Source organism: Pristiophorus japonicus, chromosome 3 (genome assembly GCF_044704955.1).
Source record: "Pristiophorus japonicus isolate sPriJap1 chromosome 3, sPriJap1.hap1, whole genome shotgun sequence".
In the NCBI taxonomy this organism is placed as follows: Eukaryota; Metazoa; Chordata; class Chondrichthyes; family Pristiophoridae; genus Pristiophorus; species Pristiophorus japonicus.
This window is the reverse complement of record NC_091979.1, coordinates 205,319,640-205,337,193: the sequence shown is the minus strand read 5'-3', so window position 1 is coordinate 205,337,193 and position 17,554 is coordinate 205,319,640. Positions and strand designations below refer to the sequence as shown.

Genomic DNA, 17,554 nt, shown 5'->3' with positions numbered 1-17,554 from the left:
TCATATCCCTGTTCGCTGAAAACAAGGGGATAAATACTAATGCCTCAGCCTGCATACAAAGGTGGGCACTTGCGCTATCAGCGTATAACTTTACCACCTGCCACAGGCCAGGCACCGAGAACTGTGCGGATGCTCTCAGTCGGCTACCATTGCCCACCACAGGTGGTGGAAATGGCGCAGCCTGCAGACTTGTTGATGGTCATGGAAGCGTTTAAAAATGATAAATCACCTGTCACGGCCTGCCAGATTAGGACTTGGACTAGCCAAGATCGTCTGCTGTCCCGAGTAAAAAACTGTGTACTGCATGGGAGCTGGGCCAGCATCCCCGTTGAAATGCAAGAGCTAATCAAGCCATTCCAGCAGCGAAAGGACGAGCTGTCCATTCAGTCAGACTGCCTGTTGTGGGTTAACCGCATTGTGCTACCAAAAAAGGGCAGGGAGACGTTCATCTCGGATCTCCACAGCACACACCCGGGTATAGTAATGATGAAAGAGATAGCCAGATCCCACGTGTGGTGGCCCGGTATCGACTCTGACTTAGAGTTCTGTGTACGGCAATGCAGCATATATGCTCAGTTGAGCAACGCGCCCAGAGAGGCACCACTAAGATTGTGGTCCTGGCCCTCCAGACCATGGTCAAGGATCCATGTCGACTATGTGGACCCGTTTCTCGGTAAAATGTTCCTGGTGGTGGTGGATGCTTTTTCAAAATGGATTAAATTTGAAATGATGTCGGGAAGCACTGCCATCGCCACCATTGAAAGCCTGAGGGCCATGTTTGCCACCCATGGCCTGCCTGACATACTAGTCAGTGACAACGGGCCATGTTTCACCAGTGCCGAATTTAAAGAATTCATGACCCGCAATGGGATCAAACATGTCACCTCAACCCCGTTTAAACCAGCCTCCAATGGGCAGGCAGAGTGGGCAGTACAAACCATCAAACAGAGCCTGAAACGAGTCACAGAAGGCTCACTCCAAACCCACCTGTCCCGAGTACTGCTCAGCTACCGCACGAGACCCCACTCGCTCACAGGACACTTAAAACCAGACTGTCGCTGGTTCACTCCAACCTGCATGATCAGATAGAGAGCAGGCGGCAGCAACAAAATGTAAACGATGGTCGCGCCACTGTGTCACGGGAAATTGATCTGAATGACCCTGTGTATGTGCTAAACTATGGACATGGTCCCAAATGGATTGCAGGCACGGTGATAGCTAAAGAAGGGAATAAGGTGTTTGTAGTCAAACTAGACAATGGACAAATTTGCAGAAAGCACCTGGACCAAACGAGGCTGCGGTTCACAGACTGACCTGAACAACCCACAGCAGACACCACCTTTTTCAAGCCTACAATACACACCCAAAGGATCAACGACACCACGCCGGACCAGGAAATCGAACCCATCATGCCCAACAGCCCAGCAAGGCCAGGCTCACCTCGCAGCCCTGCAGAGCCAACAACATGCCAGCCCAGCGAGGGCACAGCCAACACACCAGAACAGACATTTGTACTGAAGCAGTCCACCAGGGAAAGCAAAGCTCCCGACCGCCTCACCTTGTAAATAGTTTTCACTTTGACTTTCGGGGTGGGTAGTGATGTTGTGTACCTGTAAAGCATGCACTCCCATGTTCCGCCACCAGGGAGCTCATCCCCTGAAGTCCCAAGGGATCCCAGCATCACTTGGGAGCACTGTATATAAGCCGGTCCCTAAGGCCTGTTCCTCACTCTGGAGTGTCTTATTAAAGACTGAGGTCACTGTTACTTTAACCGCCCTGTGTGCAGCCTCATCTGTGTTAGGAACACAATACCTTATTCATGAAATATTTATTTAATCATCAGACCATAAACTCAATTAAGTTTGACATAGGTGTTTTTAGTAATACCTCTCCAAAGAGACTGACCAGCTTTAGGATCTAATAATGCATTCAAGGGTTCCTTTGAGATTTATCAGCAAATGACACTCTTTAGTGCAAGCAAGCGCGACAGCTTCCGAAGGATGAGATCCTACGGCGGTATGAATTAGAAGATGTTGAAATCTAACTACGTCACAGCTCTTTCTGTAATCTGTCCTGCAGCACACTTGAGTATAATTATATATTTATTTACTTCATTCATTCCCAACTGTCATGCAAATGATTAATTGAAAAGTCGAGTAATCACTTCATACAGCATTTTTATTTTCTTCTGCAGGGATTGTGTGCTCAAACGTTCTTTGGTCACCTGCATTCCTGTAATGATGCCACCTTTAACATGAAGGTAAGTTCTTCCTGCATGTGCCTATTTATATAGAAACCGAAAACATAATCAAAATCGTCAGCACGGATTTCAAAAGGGAAGGCCATGCTTGACCAACCTTATTGAATTATTTGAAGAAGTATCAGGAAGAGTCAACAGGGGTGATGCAGTAGATGTAATATATTTGGATTTTCAAAAGGCCTTTGATAAGGTACTGCATAGTAGACTCATGACTAAGGGCAGAACATGTGGAGTCAGGGGACAAGTAGCAGAATGCATAGCAAGCTGGCTACAAAACAAAAAACAGGGGTTAAGGGTCGTTACACAGACTGGCAAAAGATGGGAAGTGGTGTTCCACAAGGATCAGTGCTGGGACCACTGCTATTCACCATTTACATAAACGATTTGGACTCGGGAATCGGAAGTACAATTTCAAAATTTGCGGATGGCATCAGATTGGGAGCTATAGTTAAAGCTGAGGAGGACTGTGACAAAATACAAGAAGACATTAATAAACTTGCATAATGGATGTGTAATTGGCAAATGAACTTCAATACAGATGAATGTGAGATGGTGTATTTTTCGTAGGAAGAATAAGGACTCCACATACTCCCTGGAAAATAAGAGTCGAATTGGGGTAGAAGAGCAAAGAGGTGCTGATTCACAAATCACTAAAATTAGCGACGCAGATAAATAAGGCTATAAACAAACCAATAAAAGCACTGGGGTCCATTTCTAGAGAGACAGAATTCAAAAGCAATGTTAAACTTGTATAGAACCTTGTTAGACCACATGGAATATTGTGAACAGTTCTGGTCTTCCTATTACAAAAAGGATATAGATACGCGAGAGAAGGTGCAAAAGGATTTACAAGGATCATACCAGAACTGAGAGGTTATACCTGTCAGGAAAAATTGAGCAGGCTGGGGCTCTTTTCTCGACAAAATAGAAGACTAAGAGGTGACCTGATCGAGGTCTTTAAAATTATGAAAGGGTTTAATAGGATAGACATGGAGGAGATGTTTCCACTTGAGGAGACACCAAAACTAGGGGCCATAAATATAAAAGCAATATACTGTGGATGCTGGAAAACTGAAATAAAAACAGAAAATGCTAGAAATAATCAGCAGGTCAGGCAGCAGAGAGAAACAAAGTTAATGGGCTCAATTTTCCCCGGTCATTTGTGCCATTTTTTTGGCACGCGCCATTTTTTTCTGGCTAATTAATTTTTTTCAAACTTTCCCCCTGCGATCTGCGCCGGCGGAACTGACTTAGTTACGATTTTTGTAGGCCATTTTTTTTTTAAGTCATAGGGGGCGGGGAGTTCCCTCATGAGTAGTAGTGATGTTGGGGAGGGCATCAAACAGGAAATTAGGTGTGTATGCAATAAAGGTGCAGCAGTTATCATCGGTGACTTTAATATGCATATAGATTGAGCTAACCAAACTGGAAGCAATATGGTGAAGGAGGATTTCCTGGAGTGCACAAGGGATGGTTTTCTGGACCAATATGTCGAGGAACCAACGAGGGGAGAGGCCATCTTAGACTGGTTGTTGTGTAATGAGAGAGGATTAATTAGCAATCTCATTGTGCGAGGCCCCTTGGGGAAGAGTGACCATAATATGGTGGAATTCTGCATTAGGATGGAGAATGAAATAGTTAATTCAGAGACCATGGTCCAGAACTTAAAGAAGGGTAACTTTGAAGGTATGAGGCGTGAATTGGCTAGGATAGATTGGCGAATGATACTTAAGGGGTTGACTGTGGATGGGCAATGGCAGACATTTAGAGACCGCATGGATGAACTACAATAATTGTACATATCAAGAAAGACTAGATCAACTGGGCTTGTATTCACTGGTGTTCAGAAGAATGAGAGAGGATCTCATGGAAACGTTTAAAATTCTGACGGGTTTAGACAGGTTAGATGCAGGAAGAATGTTCCCAATGTTGGGGAAGTCCAGAACCAGTGGTCACAGTCTAAGGATAAGGGGTAAGCCATTTAGGATCGAGATGAGGAGAAACTTCTTCACCTAGAGAGTGGTGAACCTATGGAATTCTCTACCACAGAAAGTTGTTGAGGCCAATTCACTAAATATATTCAAAAAGGAGCTAGATGTAGTCCTCACTACTAGGGGGATCAAGGGGTTTGGCGAGAAAGCAGGAATGGGGTACTGAAATTGCATGTTCAGCCATGAACTCATTGAATGGTGGTGCAGGCTCGAAGGGCTGAATGGCCTCCTCCTGCACCTATTTTCTATGTTTCTATGTCTGCGCCGTTTTTTTCAATTGTTCGCAGTTTGGTCAACATTTTTTCTCTTAGGTCGGCATATTTGGCGACTCCCAATAAACCTTCTGGTGAGTTAAGAAAACCAGCGCACATTCACAAATCTGCGCAGAAAGACACCATTGTTTTTAAATCGAAGATTTTGCAGGGAGTCAAAAATGCTGTCAAAATCAATAATAAAGTTCAACTTTTTTTTACCTGCCAACGTAGAAGTGTAAATTTGTTGGATTTCACAAGTTTTCTAATTTTTTTACTCACTCACATGCCACCAGCGAACGTCTTGAAGAAGGCCTGGAGGGTCATAGGTTTGGCTGGCAGAATCGGTGGTCGCACCCGCACACAGCGGCTCGGGGTTCAGGTACAAAACAAGCTGTGGGAGGTGGGTGGAAGGGGAGGAAAGAGAGAGAGCGAGGTGCCGATCGGAAGGCTTGGAGCCTGGGGAGGGGGAGAGAGAGAAGTCACAAACAATTTGCAAAGGCTGGGGGAGGGGGGGAGGAGAAGGGAGAGAGAGAGAGAGAGTTGCCGATCGGAAGGTTTGGAACCTGGGGAGGGAGCGAGAAAGAAGTCACAAGACTCAAGTGGGGTTCGGGGTGGAGGGGTGAGGAGACCCTGAAGGCTCAGCAACAACTATTACACATGGACATGTTTACTGTTTGGTGCTGTTCCGTAATGTTGTGTTGTGTTAATGGAACATGATTCAGTTTTAATGCAAAATATATTTTATTCAAAAGTTTAAAATATCTTAACTTTAATCAAATTATTCTTATAATAACTTCACTTTTAGATCACTCTTTAAGATCACTTATAAACTTGTAACTTTACATAATTTACAAAAAACTTTTAATTGAGAACAGTTACAACAGTAACAATACTAATAACAACAGCAGCAAAGAAAGGTTGCACCCATCTCTCACCCCCTTATTCTAAGACCGCCCGCTGCGCTTGGTCTTGGACACGCTACCACCCCTGCCCACAGGCAGTGGCACACTGTTTTTGGGCTTGATACCAAGCGTATTCTTTCTAACATCTCGGGTACTGCGCACCTCTTGAGGGTGGGTGGTGTCAGCTTCAGGTGGTAAGTTGGAGGGCCTGGCTTTGGGCTCTTCAGAGACTGGTGTGGGGATTGCAGTGGGAGTGGTAGTTGAATCTATCAATGGGCGCAAGGTCTGGGCATGTTCCCTTATTGCAGCAGCTAACTCCAACATACCGTCCCTCATGCACCCTGACAGTGTCTCAGCGGCCTGCAACATTCCCTCCCTAATGGCCAGTGATGTGGTTTGCACTACCTCTGGCATTCGCTCCCTCAAGGCCACTATTCCCTCACTGATGGTCCCGGATATCGTTCCCATTTTTCGTGAGAGTGTTGTTACTTCTCCCGACAGTGCCACTACCTCATCACTCACCCCACTGATGGTATCCAGGAGTGATCATGTAAGGTCAATGTTCTCCGCACTCAATGATATCATCTGAATCACACCTGTTAGATCCTGCATCTCAGGAGAGCATGGTCGAGCTCTCATTCCCCTCCTTCCCATGGGTGTGGCTTGCACTCACCGGAACCCGCAGCCTGGGACGGTGGGGCCCTGGGTGTGTCTCGCTGCACCACACCACTGGAACCCGCAGCCTGGGACAGTGGGGCCCTGGGTCTGTCTCGCTGCACCACACCACTGGGACCTGCAACCTCGGAAGGTGTGAAACCATGGAATGTCCCACCAACACTCAAACCACTAGTCACAGAAGGGGCTGTCATCTCCATGAGCGGCACCTCCTCCAAAGTCAGTACAACAGTGGGAACTTCATCCAGCTCCATCCCCTCACCCTCACCACCATGGATGGATTGGAAGATGTTCTCTTCTTCTGGCTCGTCCGCGTCGGAATCGTCTGCCACATCGTCAAGGTTGGTCTCAAGTTCTGCAAAATATAACAGAACAGTCAAATAGTTAGCAGCAGAGGCGGGGGCAGGATGGGTGGCATGAGTAGGCTCACACATCGCAGGTCAGGCAGCAGGTTGATTTGAAGGACCATGATGAATTTGCAGGACTTACCCTCTCCCTTGAGTGCGGGCCCAGCTTGTGCAGTAGTGGTTGCTTTTTTTCCGGCAGGACCCATCAAAGCAGCGACCCTCTCTTCCAAGGGTGTCAGTGGGTGTAGATTTGCTGGGCCTCCTCCTGTTCGAGTTCTTTCCCTTTTGTTGTGTGCCACCTTCCTCTCCAAAGATGAAAATGCAGCTTTTTAGAGAGGGTGTCTTTCTGCTGGTGGGACATATGCAGCTGGTCACATTTATAAATGCATTGAATAAATGAAAATATTACTTACACTAACTACTTGACCAAGATCTTGCCATTTCTTTTTACACTGGCCTCCAGATCTCGTGGTGGTCACCATTGCACAGTAATCTTCTGAAACTTGGTTCCAGCATTTCTTCATTTCTTTGGGTGGAACTTTTATGTGACCTCTGCCAGTGTCCAGCTCCTGCCATCTCTTCTCAATCACAGTAACTAGTGCCTCCACTTCTTCCTGTAACGCGATGCATCTTGTATTGCTGCAGCTGCGATTTTTCCAATGCTCTCACACAGCACTTGAAACACACACACACAACTAGCTCTTTAAAAATGACCGGTTGCCAAATCCGAGCTGTACTGAGCATGTGCGTCCATTGGAACGACGTCAAAAACGTAACTTTTTTTCCCGCGCATGCGCAGAAAGTGCGGCATTGTTTTTAGGCGCAGACAGCAGGCTCCATCCGCCAACGTGACTGGACAGGCTGCACGCCGCCAAATTCGAATTATACATCCGGGAAAGTTTAGCTAAATATTTCTGCTGCATTTCTGGCCTAGAAAAACTGGTGTAATTCAGGCAATACGGCAGAAAACGGGCTTGGGGAAAATTGAGCCCAATGTTTCAAGTTGATCACCTTTCAGCAGAACAGCAATAAATATAAGATAGTCACCAATAAACCCAATAAAGAATTCAGGAGAAACTTCTTTACCCAGAGAGTGATTAGAATGTGGAACTTACTACGACATGGAGTGATTGAATAGCATAGATGCATTTCAGGGGATGCCAGATAAACACATAAGGGAGAAAGGAATAGGAGGTTATGCTGATAGGGTGAGATGATCGAATGGCCTGTTTCTGTGTTGTGCATTCAATGTAATTCTATGTATCCCTCCTCCGTAACATCGCCCATCTCATCCCTTGCCTCAGCTCATCCGCTGCTGAAGCCCTCATCTATGCCTTTGTTACCTCTAGACGTGACGATTCCAATGCACTCCTGGCTGGTCTCCCATGTAAACTAGAGATGATCCAAAACTCGGCTGCCCATGTCCTAACTCGCACCAGGTCCCACTCACTCATCACCCCTGTGCTCGCTGATCTACATGGAAACCCAGTTGAGCAATGCTTCGATTTCAAAATGTTCATCCTTTTTTTCAAATCCCTCCCTATCTCTGTAATCTCCTCCAGCCCCACAAGCCCCCAAGATGTATGCGCTCCTCTGATTCTGCCTGCTTGAGCATCCCTGATTATAATCGCTCAACCACTGGTAGTCATACCTTCTGTTGTCTCGGCCCCAAGCTCTGGTTTTCATTGCCTAAACCTCTCTGCCTCTCTCCCTCTCTTTCCTCCTTCAAGACGATCCTTAAAACTTATCTCTTTGACCACCTGCACTAATTTCTCCTTATGTGGCTCGGTGTCAAATTTTTAATCTCATAATACTCCTGTGAAGCGCCTTGGTACGTTTCGCTGCATTAAAGGAGCTATATTACTACAAGTTGTTGTTGTTGTATAACTGTCGGATTTGTAGTTTGTCAGTCCTCGCTGAAAAAATAACAAATATTCTGAATTACAAACAGCTTACTTCAATAAGCACTTAGCATGCACAACTGCTTGGCAGAATGAATAGTTTGCCCTTCATACTCAGAGGAGAAGCATTACTTCATGTACCCTGTTGTGCACAGCTATAGGTTAAGGACTTAAAAATGATACTTCACAGTGTGATTGCTTTTGGAATCTTACAGCCCCTCAGGAACATTTACATGAGCAGCTCAGAATGTCGAAAATTTATCATATTTGCTGTTTCACATAATTGATTTAGGTATCTGTTCTCTGTAGTATTCTATTTATGGTTCTCACAAAAATATAGATGCTCCCTTGAAAGTGTTATTAGCATCTATTAACCACACATAAGAACATACGAACATAAGAAATAAGAGCAGGAGTAGGCCATTTGGCCCATCGAGCCTGTTCCAACATTTAATAAGATCATGGCTGATCTGATCATGGGCTAAGCTCCACTTCCCTGCCTACCCCCCATAACCCTTTACTCCCTTATCGCTCAAAAATCTGTCTATCTCTGCCTTAAATATATTCAATGACACAGCCTCCACAGCTCTCTGGGACAGAGAATTCCATAGATTTACAACCCTCTGAGAGAAGAAATTCCTTCTCATTCTGAGACTATGTCCCCTAGTTTTAGTTTCCCCTATGAGTGGAAATATCCTTTATGCATCCAGCTTGTTGAGATCCCTCATTATCTTATATGTTTCGATAAGCTCACCTTTCATTCTTCTGAACTCCAATGTGTTTTGGTCCAACCTACTCAACCCATCTTCATAAGTCAACTCCCTCATCTCCAGAATCAACCTAGTGAACCTTCGCTGAACAGCCTCCAATGCAAATATATCCTTCCTTAAATACAAAAACTGTACGCAGTACTCTGGGTGTGGCCTTACCAATACACTATACAGTTGTAGCAGGACTTCTCTGCTTTTATACACTATCCCCCTTGCAATAAAGGCCAACATTCCATATGCCTTCCTGATTCCTTGCTGTACTTGCATAATAACCTTTTGGTTTCATGCATAAGGACCCCCAGGTCCCTTTGTACTGCAACATTTTGCAAATTTTTCTCCATTTAAATTGTAATTTGCTTTTCTATTTTTTTAGCCAAAGTGGATAACCTCACATTTTCCCACATTATACTCCAATTTTTTGCCCATTCACTTAGCCTATCGATATCCCTTTGCAGATTTTTGTGTCCTCCTCACAATTTGCTTTCCCACTCATCTTTGTATCATCAGCTCTGGGCTTAGCTCTATCTGGGCTCTGTTTGGTTGACCCTTGGCAGGTCATTTCAATCTTGGGTGAGTGGTTGGTGCAGTAGCATGCTGTTGGTTGCTGTTTGTGTGTGTGTGTCCCTGACCACTCCATTCTCCCCCCCCCCACCCCCCACATTGATTATGGAGGGGCTCCTAGCATTCATGTACATTCAAGTTCAGGAAAGTGGGTTTTGCATTATTTTTGTGGTTCCGTGGTGCGACAAGTACGTTAGATGCATTATTGATGCAGTGACCAGTGCGTAAGGACAAGCTAGTTCCGGAGCTGGTGGGTTGTGTCCCTGCAGTCTGGTGGCAGCTCAGTGCCCGGTGCTGGCAGTGGGAATCCGGTTGGCTCGCGTAGCCATGCTCTCGGGGCTGTTGCCGTGGTCCCTAGCGTCAGGCCGGTTCACAGATGCCTGTGATCACCCTGTCCTTTCTTTGCACCCTGGGTCGCTGCTGCTCCCTGAGGAACTGTCGTCTAGCAGTGCACAGGGAACTGCTGACTCGCTGGCCTGAACGTCGTTTGGTTTGGGATCCTGGCTGGTGCCTGTTTCCTTTGGGGGAACTGTGGCGAGCGACCCTACATCTACGGGTATGGCCTTGGTGGCGTCGGGGTCTGGGGACTGCGCCTTAGTACAGTCTGCTCCTTCAGAGTCGTGGCAGGTGGTGCCATCGGGTGCCTGAGAGGTGGAGCCGATCAGGGGCAGGATATCGATACCGGTGCCATTAGTGTGTATATTGGCAGCTCGTGTGTATTGGCTGCTTGTGGCCACACTCCATGGTGCATGACTCTGGTCCCCGGGACGCAGGCTACAGCATTGGGTAGCTCGCTGGACCTGTGTGCTCCCGATGGGTGTTTGCCCGCTGCATTGGCTGCATGCAGTTGAAACCCTGCATCGCACGACTTTTCATTACTTATGCTGGACACACTGTGGGTCCAATTGTGATTGCGTGACTTTTTCTCGCTGGTTGTGTGTGCACAGTTCAGATCATCAATTACACATTTTACATAATCGCGCGACTTTTTCTCGCTGGTTGTGTGTGCACAGTTCAGATCATCAATTACACATTTTACATAATCGCGCGACTTTTCCTCGCTGGTTGCGTATATACAATTCAGATTATCAGTTACACATTTTACATGATCAATTACACTTTTTTCCTCTGACTTACAATTACTATTACATTGCTTAAGTATGTGGAACTGTCCCTTTAATTGTGGTGGGTTACCGGCCTCCTTTAAGAGAGCCTTGCTTTCTTTACCCCAATCCGCTTCTCCGTTTGGTGCCACGTGTTGCTCCATCAGCGCTGCACCTCGTGGTCTGGCCGCGACCATCTTTGTCTTCAGCGCCTCACCTCGTGGTTTGGGCGCCATCTTTCCTCTATTCATGATGTCGATTGAGGGATCCTCTTCTCCCCCGGTTCTACCTCAGAAGCTGGGAAGTCATCTTTGGATCCAATTTTCTTCCTCCGGAGTCCTGCCACTGGAGCCTGGAAGGTGCGTTCGGGTCGTCTCAGCTGGATCATCTCCACGCAGTCGTGCTGAGCGGTCTGTGTCTCGGATGCCATGCTGGTCTGCTCTCCGGTGCTGGGTCCAACCTCAGGTGAGGGCTTGCTTTGCCTCTGAGCGCAGAGAGCTTCGATCACTGGAGGGGTGAAGTCTTCCCATTTCCAATGGATCTTCTCCATCCACCTTCTGCCGAGTAGCGTTGGTCCATCACCTGCAACAATCTACAGAGGTAACTTGTGCACCGCGCCATCATGGAATACCTTTACATTCGCGTTACCAAAGACTGGGATGATTTCAGCTTTGCCTGAACCGGGTCGTAATCTGAGTCAGAAGGATGTGGTTGAAACCTCACTCCAGAGACTTGAGCACTAAACCTAGTCTGATACTACAGTATCATATTGAGGGAGTGCTGCACTGTTGGAGGTGGCATCTTTCAGCTGAGACATTAAACTGAGGCCTTGTTTGATCCTATGACATTATTTCAAAAAAGAGCAGAGGAGTTTTCCCCCCTCCCAATTACCCCTAGACCCCCTGTGACCTGACCAATATATTATCCCTCAATATATTTTCTAGTCATTATCACATTGATCTTTGTGGGAGCTTGCTTGTGTGCAAATTAGTTGCCGCATATCCTACATCATCATCATAGGCAGTCCCTCGAAATCGAGGAAGACTTGTTTCCACTTTTAATATGAGTTCTTAGGTGGCTGTACAGTCCAATACGAGAACCACAGTGTCTGTCACAGGTGGGGCATATAGTTGTTGAGGGAAGGGGTGGGTGGGACAGATTTGCCGCATGCTCTTTCTGCTGCCTGCACTTGATTTCTGCATGCTCTCGGCGACGAGACTCGAGGTGCTCAGCGCCCTCCCGCATGCGCTTACTCAACTTAGGGCGGTCTTTGGCCAAGGACTCCCAGGTGTCAATGGGGATGTTGCACTTTATCAGGGAGGCTTTGAGGGTGTCCTTGTAACGTTTCCACTGCCCACCTTTGGCTCGTTTGCCATGAAGGAGTTCCGAGTAGAGTGCTTGCTTTGGGAGTCTCGTGTCTGGTATGTCCTCCATTACAACAGTGACTACACTTCAAAAGGTACTTCATTGGCTGTAAAGCACTTTGGGACGGTCTGAGGTTGTGAAAGACGCAATAGAAATGCAAGTCTTTCTTTCTATTTGCAGCTGCATTGATTTTACCAGATGCGGTTACATTATGATTCATTTTACAGCTACAAATGCTTCTGTTTCTCACACTGCAATTTATATTGACTACCACAATTGACCATACATCATCATCATAGGCAGTCCCTCGAATTGAGGATGACTTGCATCCACGTCAAATGAAGGACCTAAAATTCCAGGTCCCAAACTAAATCTTGAAGGGTGGAAGATGCCTGTGACTGGATTTTTTTAACGTGTGGTGACTGTTGCACACCAGCCACCACATTAACATTATAGTAAGGCACCATAAAAAGTGATGCTGAGAATGATTGTGCATAAATGTATAATTTTGTTTTATTTTAACACATAATGGTTGATAAAATAAATTAATTTAAATATTGATGTGAAAAATTCATCATTTTATCTTTGCTAACCCACATGTATTTTGGCTACCTGTTACTCGATTCTCTGTGTGGATTAAATCACTGTAAGTAACTGAGGGCCTTACTGCAGTAAACTAAAAACAGAAAATGCGAGACACAGACATGAAGTCAGTCAGCATCTATGGAGGACCCACACAAGTTAACAATTCAGACACACAGTCCTTCATCAGAACCATGGACTGAAAATTAACTTACCTGGTCCTTATTTTATAAAAAGGATATTGAGGCACTGGAGAAAGTGCAAAAATGATTTACATGGATTATACCAATTTTGAACTATTGGGTCACTCATCTGCTGCAGCTTGCTGATTCTGGGTAAGTGCATTATCAGACAGCCCAGCCGATAGCTAGGTAGGCCCGGTGAAGAGGCACGATCACAGGTGGAATAAGGGGATGGGGAAAACCTACATGCCAATGACCCACATTATTCTTGTGGAATCTGGAGGAGCATTCCTGCTCCTCCTAGCCTCTCAGGAATAGTTTTAAATATATCGTATTTAGTTCCCCTTCTGCTGTACAGTCGGGTAAAATCACCTGAGATGGCAGACAGGGCCTAAGGTTTAATGTCTCATCCAAAAGATGGCACCTCTGACAGTGCTGCACTGAAATGGCGGCCTAGATTATGTGCTCTGGCATGAAGCTTCAACCAACAATCTTCTGACTCAGAAATAAAAAGTGCTACCAACTGTGCCTAAGGCTGACACCTTAATCTCTCACAGTAGCGACTGTTTCTTTTCACATGGGCTACTTCTATTTTTTTGTGAGGAGTTCACAATGGAAAAGCACAATTATAATATATTTGTATACATTTATCACTTGTTCCAAATAAATGTTTTGGGAATTCAGTCTCTAATTTCATTTGTGGTCTTTTGTAACAAATGAACAAACTCTTAAATCCTCACAATATGCTATAGAACCTGATTTTAATTCCCATTGAAATCAATGGGAACGAAACTCAGGCGAGTTCGAGAATGGGCTATCCACTCCACTAGTTTATCTCCCAAGTCGTGAAGATCAAAATTCTCCCTAATGAGTCATTTATCTTTATCATTTTCCAAGATATTAAAGATATCATTTAACGAAACACTTTCCTTTTATCCACAGGTGTTTTCAGTGTTATCTCTTTATTTCTGGTAACTTGATAGTGAAATAAAAATGCTATCTGTATGGGTAGCATGACGTAAAGCATCATGATCATCTGGGGCATGTGATTTTCTTCACAAGCCATAAACATGTATTTCTAAAACTGTCATCTTTGAAAATGTTGTCCTGCACTATGAGCTGCACAGTGTATCGCAAATCCTTCTGGTTGTATTATATGATTTTAAAGAAATCATATTATTTTTCAAGAATATTTGTAGGAATTGCTACAAAAATGTGAATATTCCAGTGGTCCAACTATGGATTCTTTTAGAATCATATAATGGTTACAGCACAGAAGGAGGCCTTTTGGCCCATCAATCCCACACCGGCTCTTAGCAAGAGCACTTCAACTGGTCCCAATCCCCAGCTCTTTCTCCGCAGCAGTGCAATTTTTTTCTTTCAGCTACTTATCCAATTCCCTTTTGAAAGCCATGATTGAGTCTGCCTCCACCAACCTTTCAGGCAGTGCATTCCAGATCCTAATAACTTGCTGCGTAAAAAAGGTTTTCCTCATGTCGCCTTTGGTTCTTTTGCCATTCACCGTAAATCTGTGTAGTCTGCTTCTCGACCCTTCTGCCAATGGGAACAGTTTCTCTCTATCTACTCTGTTGAGACCCTTCATGATTTTGTACACTTCGATCAAATCTCCTCTCAACCTTTTCTGTTCTAAGGAGAACAACCCCATAACTGAAGTCCCTCATCCCTGAAACCATTCTTGTAAATCTTTTCTGCACCCTCTCTAAAGCCTTCACATCCTTCCTAAAGTGCGGTGCCCAGAATTGTACACAATACTCCAGTTGAGGCTGAACAAGTGTTTTATAAATGTTTATCATAACTTCCTTGCTTTTGTAGTCTATGCCTCTGCTTATGAAGCCCAGGATCCCATATGCTTTTTTAACCACTTTCTCAATCTGCCCTGTCACCTTCAGTGATTTGTGCACATATACCCTCTTTAGAATTGTACCCTTTAGTATAGAAACATAGAAACATAGAAAATAGGTGCAGGAGTAGGCCATTCAGCCCTTCTAGCCTGCACCGCCATTCAATGAGTTCATGGCTGAACATGCAACTTCAGTACCCTCTTCCTGCTTTCTCGCCATACCCCTCGATCCCCCGAGTAGTAAGGACTACATCTAACTCCCTTTTGAATATATTTAGTGAATTGGCCTCAACTACTTTCTGTGGTAGAGAATTCCACAGGTTCACCACTCTCTGGGTGAAGAAGTTTCTCCTCATCTCGGTCCTTAATGGCTTACCCCTTATCCTTAGACTGTGATCCCTGGTTCTGGACTTCCCCAACATTGGGAACATTCTTCCTGCATCGAATCTGTCGAAACCCGTCAGAATTTTAAACGTTTCTATGAGGTCCCCTCTCATTCTTCTGAACTTCAGTGAATACAAGCCCAGTTGATCCAGTCTTTCTTGATAGGTCAGTCCCACCATCCCGGGAATCAGTCTGGTGAATCTTCGCTGCACTCCCTCAATAGCAAGAATGTCCTTCCTCAAGTTAGGAGACCAAAACTGTACATAATACTCCAGGTGTGGCCTCACCAAGGCCCTGTACAACTGTAGCAACACCTCCTTGCCCCTGTACTCAAATCCCCTCGCTATGAAGGCCAACATGCCATTTGATTTCTTAACCGCCTGCCGTACCTGCATGCCAACCTTCAATGACTGATGTACCATGACGCCCAGATCTCGTTGCATCTTCCCTTTTCCCAATCTGTCACCATTCAGATAATAGTCTGTCTCTCTGTTTTTACCACCAAAGTGGATAACCTCACATTTATCCACATTATACTTCATCTGCCATGCATTTGCCCACTCACCTAACCTATCCAAGTCACTCTGCAGCCTCATAGCATCCTCCTCGCAGCTCACACTGCCACCCAACTTAGTGTCATTCGCAAATTTGGAGATACTACATTTAATCCCCTCATCTAAATCATTAATGTACAATGTAAACAGCTGGGGCCCCAGCACAGAACCTTGCGGTACCCCACTAGTCACTGCCTGCCATTCTGAAAAGTACCCATTTACTCCTACTCTTTGCTTCCTGTCTGAAAACCAGTTCTCAATCCACGTCAGCACACTACCCCCAATCCCATGTGCTTTAACTTTGCACATTAATCTCTTGTGTGGGACCTTGTCGAAAGCCTTCTGAAAGTCCAAACATACCACATCAACTGGTTCTCCCTTGTCCACTTTACTGGAAACATCCTCAAAAAATTCCAGAAGATTTGTCAAGCATGATTTCCCTTTCACAAATCCAGCTGACTTGGACCCATCATGTCACCTTTTTCCAAATGCGCTGCTATGACATCCTTAATAATTGATTCCATTATTTTACCCACTATTGAGGTCAGGCTGACCGGTCGATAATTCCCTGTTTTCTCTCTCCCTCCTTTTTTAAAAAGTGGGGTTACATTGGCTACCCTCCACTCGATAGGAACTGATCCAGAGTCAATGGAATGTTGGAAAATTACTGTCAATGCATCCGCTATTTCCAAGGCCACCTCCTTAAGTACTCTGGGATGCAATCCCTCAGGCCCTTGGGATTTATCGGCCTTCAATCCCATCAATTTCCCCAACACAATTTCCCGACTAATAAAGATTTCCCTCAGTTCCTCCTCCTTACTAGACCCTCTGACCCCTTTTATATCTGGAAGGTTGTTTGTGTCCTCCTTAGTGAATACCGAACCAAAGTACTTGTTCATTTGGTCTGCCACTTCTTTGTTCCCCGTTATGACTTCCCCTGATTCTGACTGCAGGGGACCTACGTTTGTCTTTATTAACCTTTTTCTCTTTACATACCTATAGAAACTTTTGCAATCCGCCTTAATGTTCCCTTCAAGCTTCTTCTCGTACTCCATTTTCCCTGCCCTAATCAAACCCTTTGTCCTCCTCTGCTGAGTTCTAAATTTCTCCCAGTCCCCGGGTTCGCTGCTATTTCTGGCCAATTTGTATGCCACTTCCTTGGCTTTAATACTATCCCTGATTTCCCTAGATAGCCACGGTTGAGCCACCTTCCCTTTTTTATTTTTACGCCAGACAGGAATGTACAATTGTTGTAATTCATCCATGCGGTCTCTAAATGTCTGTCATTGCCCATCCACAGTCAACCCCTTCAGTATCATTCGCCAATCTATTCTAGCCAATTCACGTCTCATACCTTCAAAGTTACCCTTCTTTAAGTTCTGGACCATGGTCTCTGAATTAACTGTTTCATTCTCCATCCTAATGCAGAATTCCACCATATTATGGTCACTCTTCCCCAAGGGGCCTCGCACAATGAGATTGCTAATTAATCCTCTCTCATTACACAACACCCAGTCTAAGATGGCCTCCCCCCTCATTGGTTCCTCGACATATTGGTCTAGAAAACCATCCCTTATGCACTCCAGGAAATCTTCCTCCACCGTATTGCTTTGAGTTTGGCTAGCCCAATCGATGTGCATATTAAAGTCACCCATTATAACTGCTGCACCTTTATTGCATGCACCCCTAATTTCCTGTTTGATGCCCTCCCCAACATCACTACTACTGTTTGGAGGTCTGTACACAACTCCCACTAACGTGTTTTGCCCTTTGGTGCTCTGCAGCTCTACCCATATAGATTCCACATCATCCAAGCTAATGTCTTTCCTAACTATTGCATTAATCTCCTCTTTAACCAGCAA

At 45.2% G+C, this 17,554-nt stretch overlaps 1 protein-coding gene across 1 annotated transcript in view; it reads left to right on the top strand.

Annotated features, from left to right (window-relative positions):
• LOC139260081 (sperm-associated antigen 16 protein) overlaps positions 1–17,554 on the top strand; it is a 1,616,547-nt gene that overhangs the window by 1,218,026 nt on the left and 380,967 nt on the right. Inside the window, exon 14 of the mRNA XM_070876216.1 lies at positions 2,195–2,260. Coding sequence (XP_070732317.1) covers positions 2,195–2,260 — 66 coding nt within the window. The remainder of the gene's footprint in view (positions 1–2,194; positions 2,261–17,554) is intronic.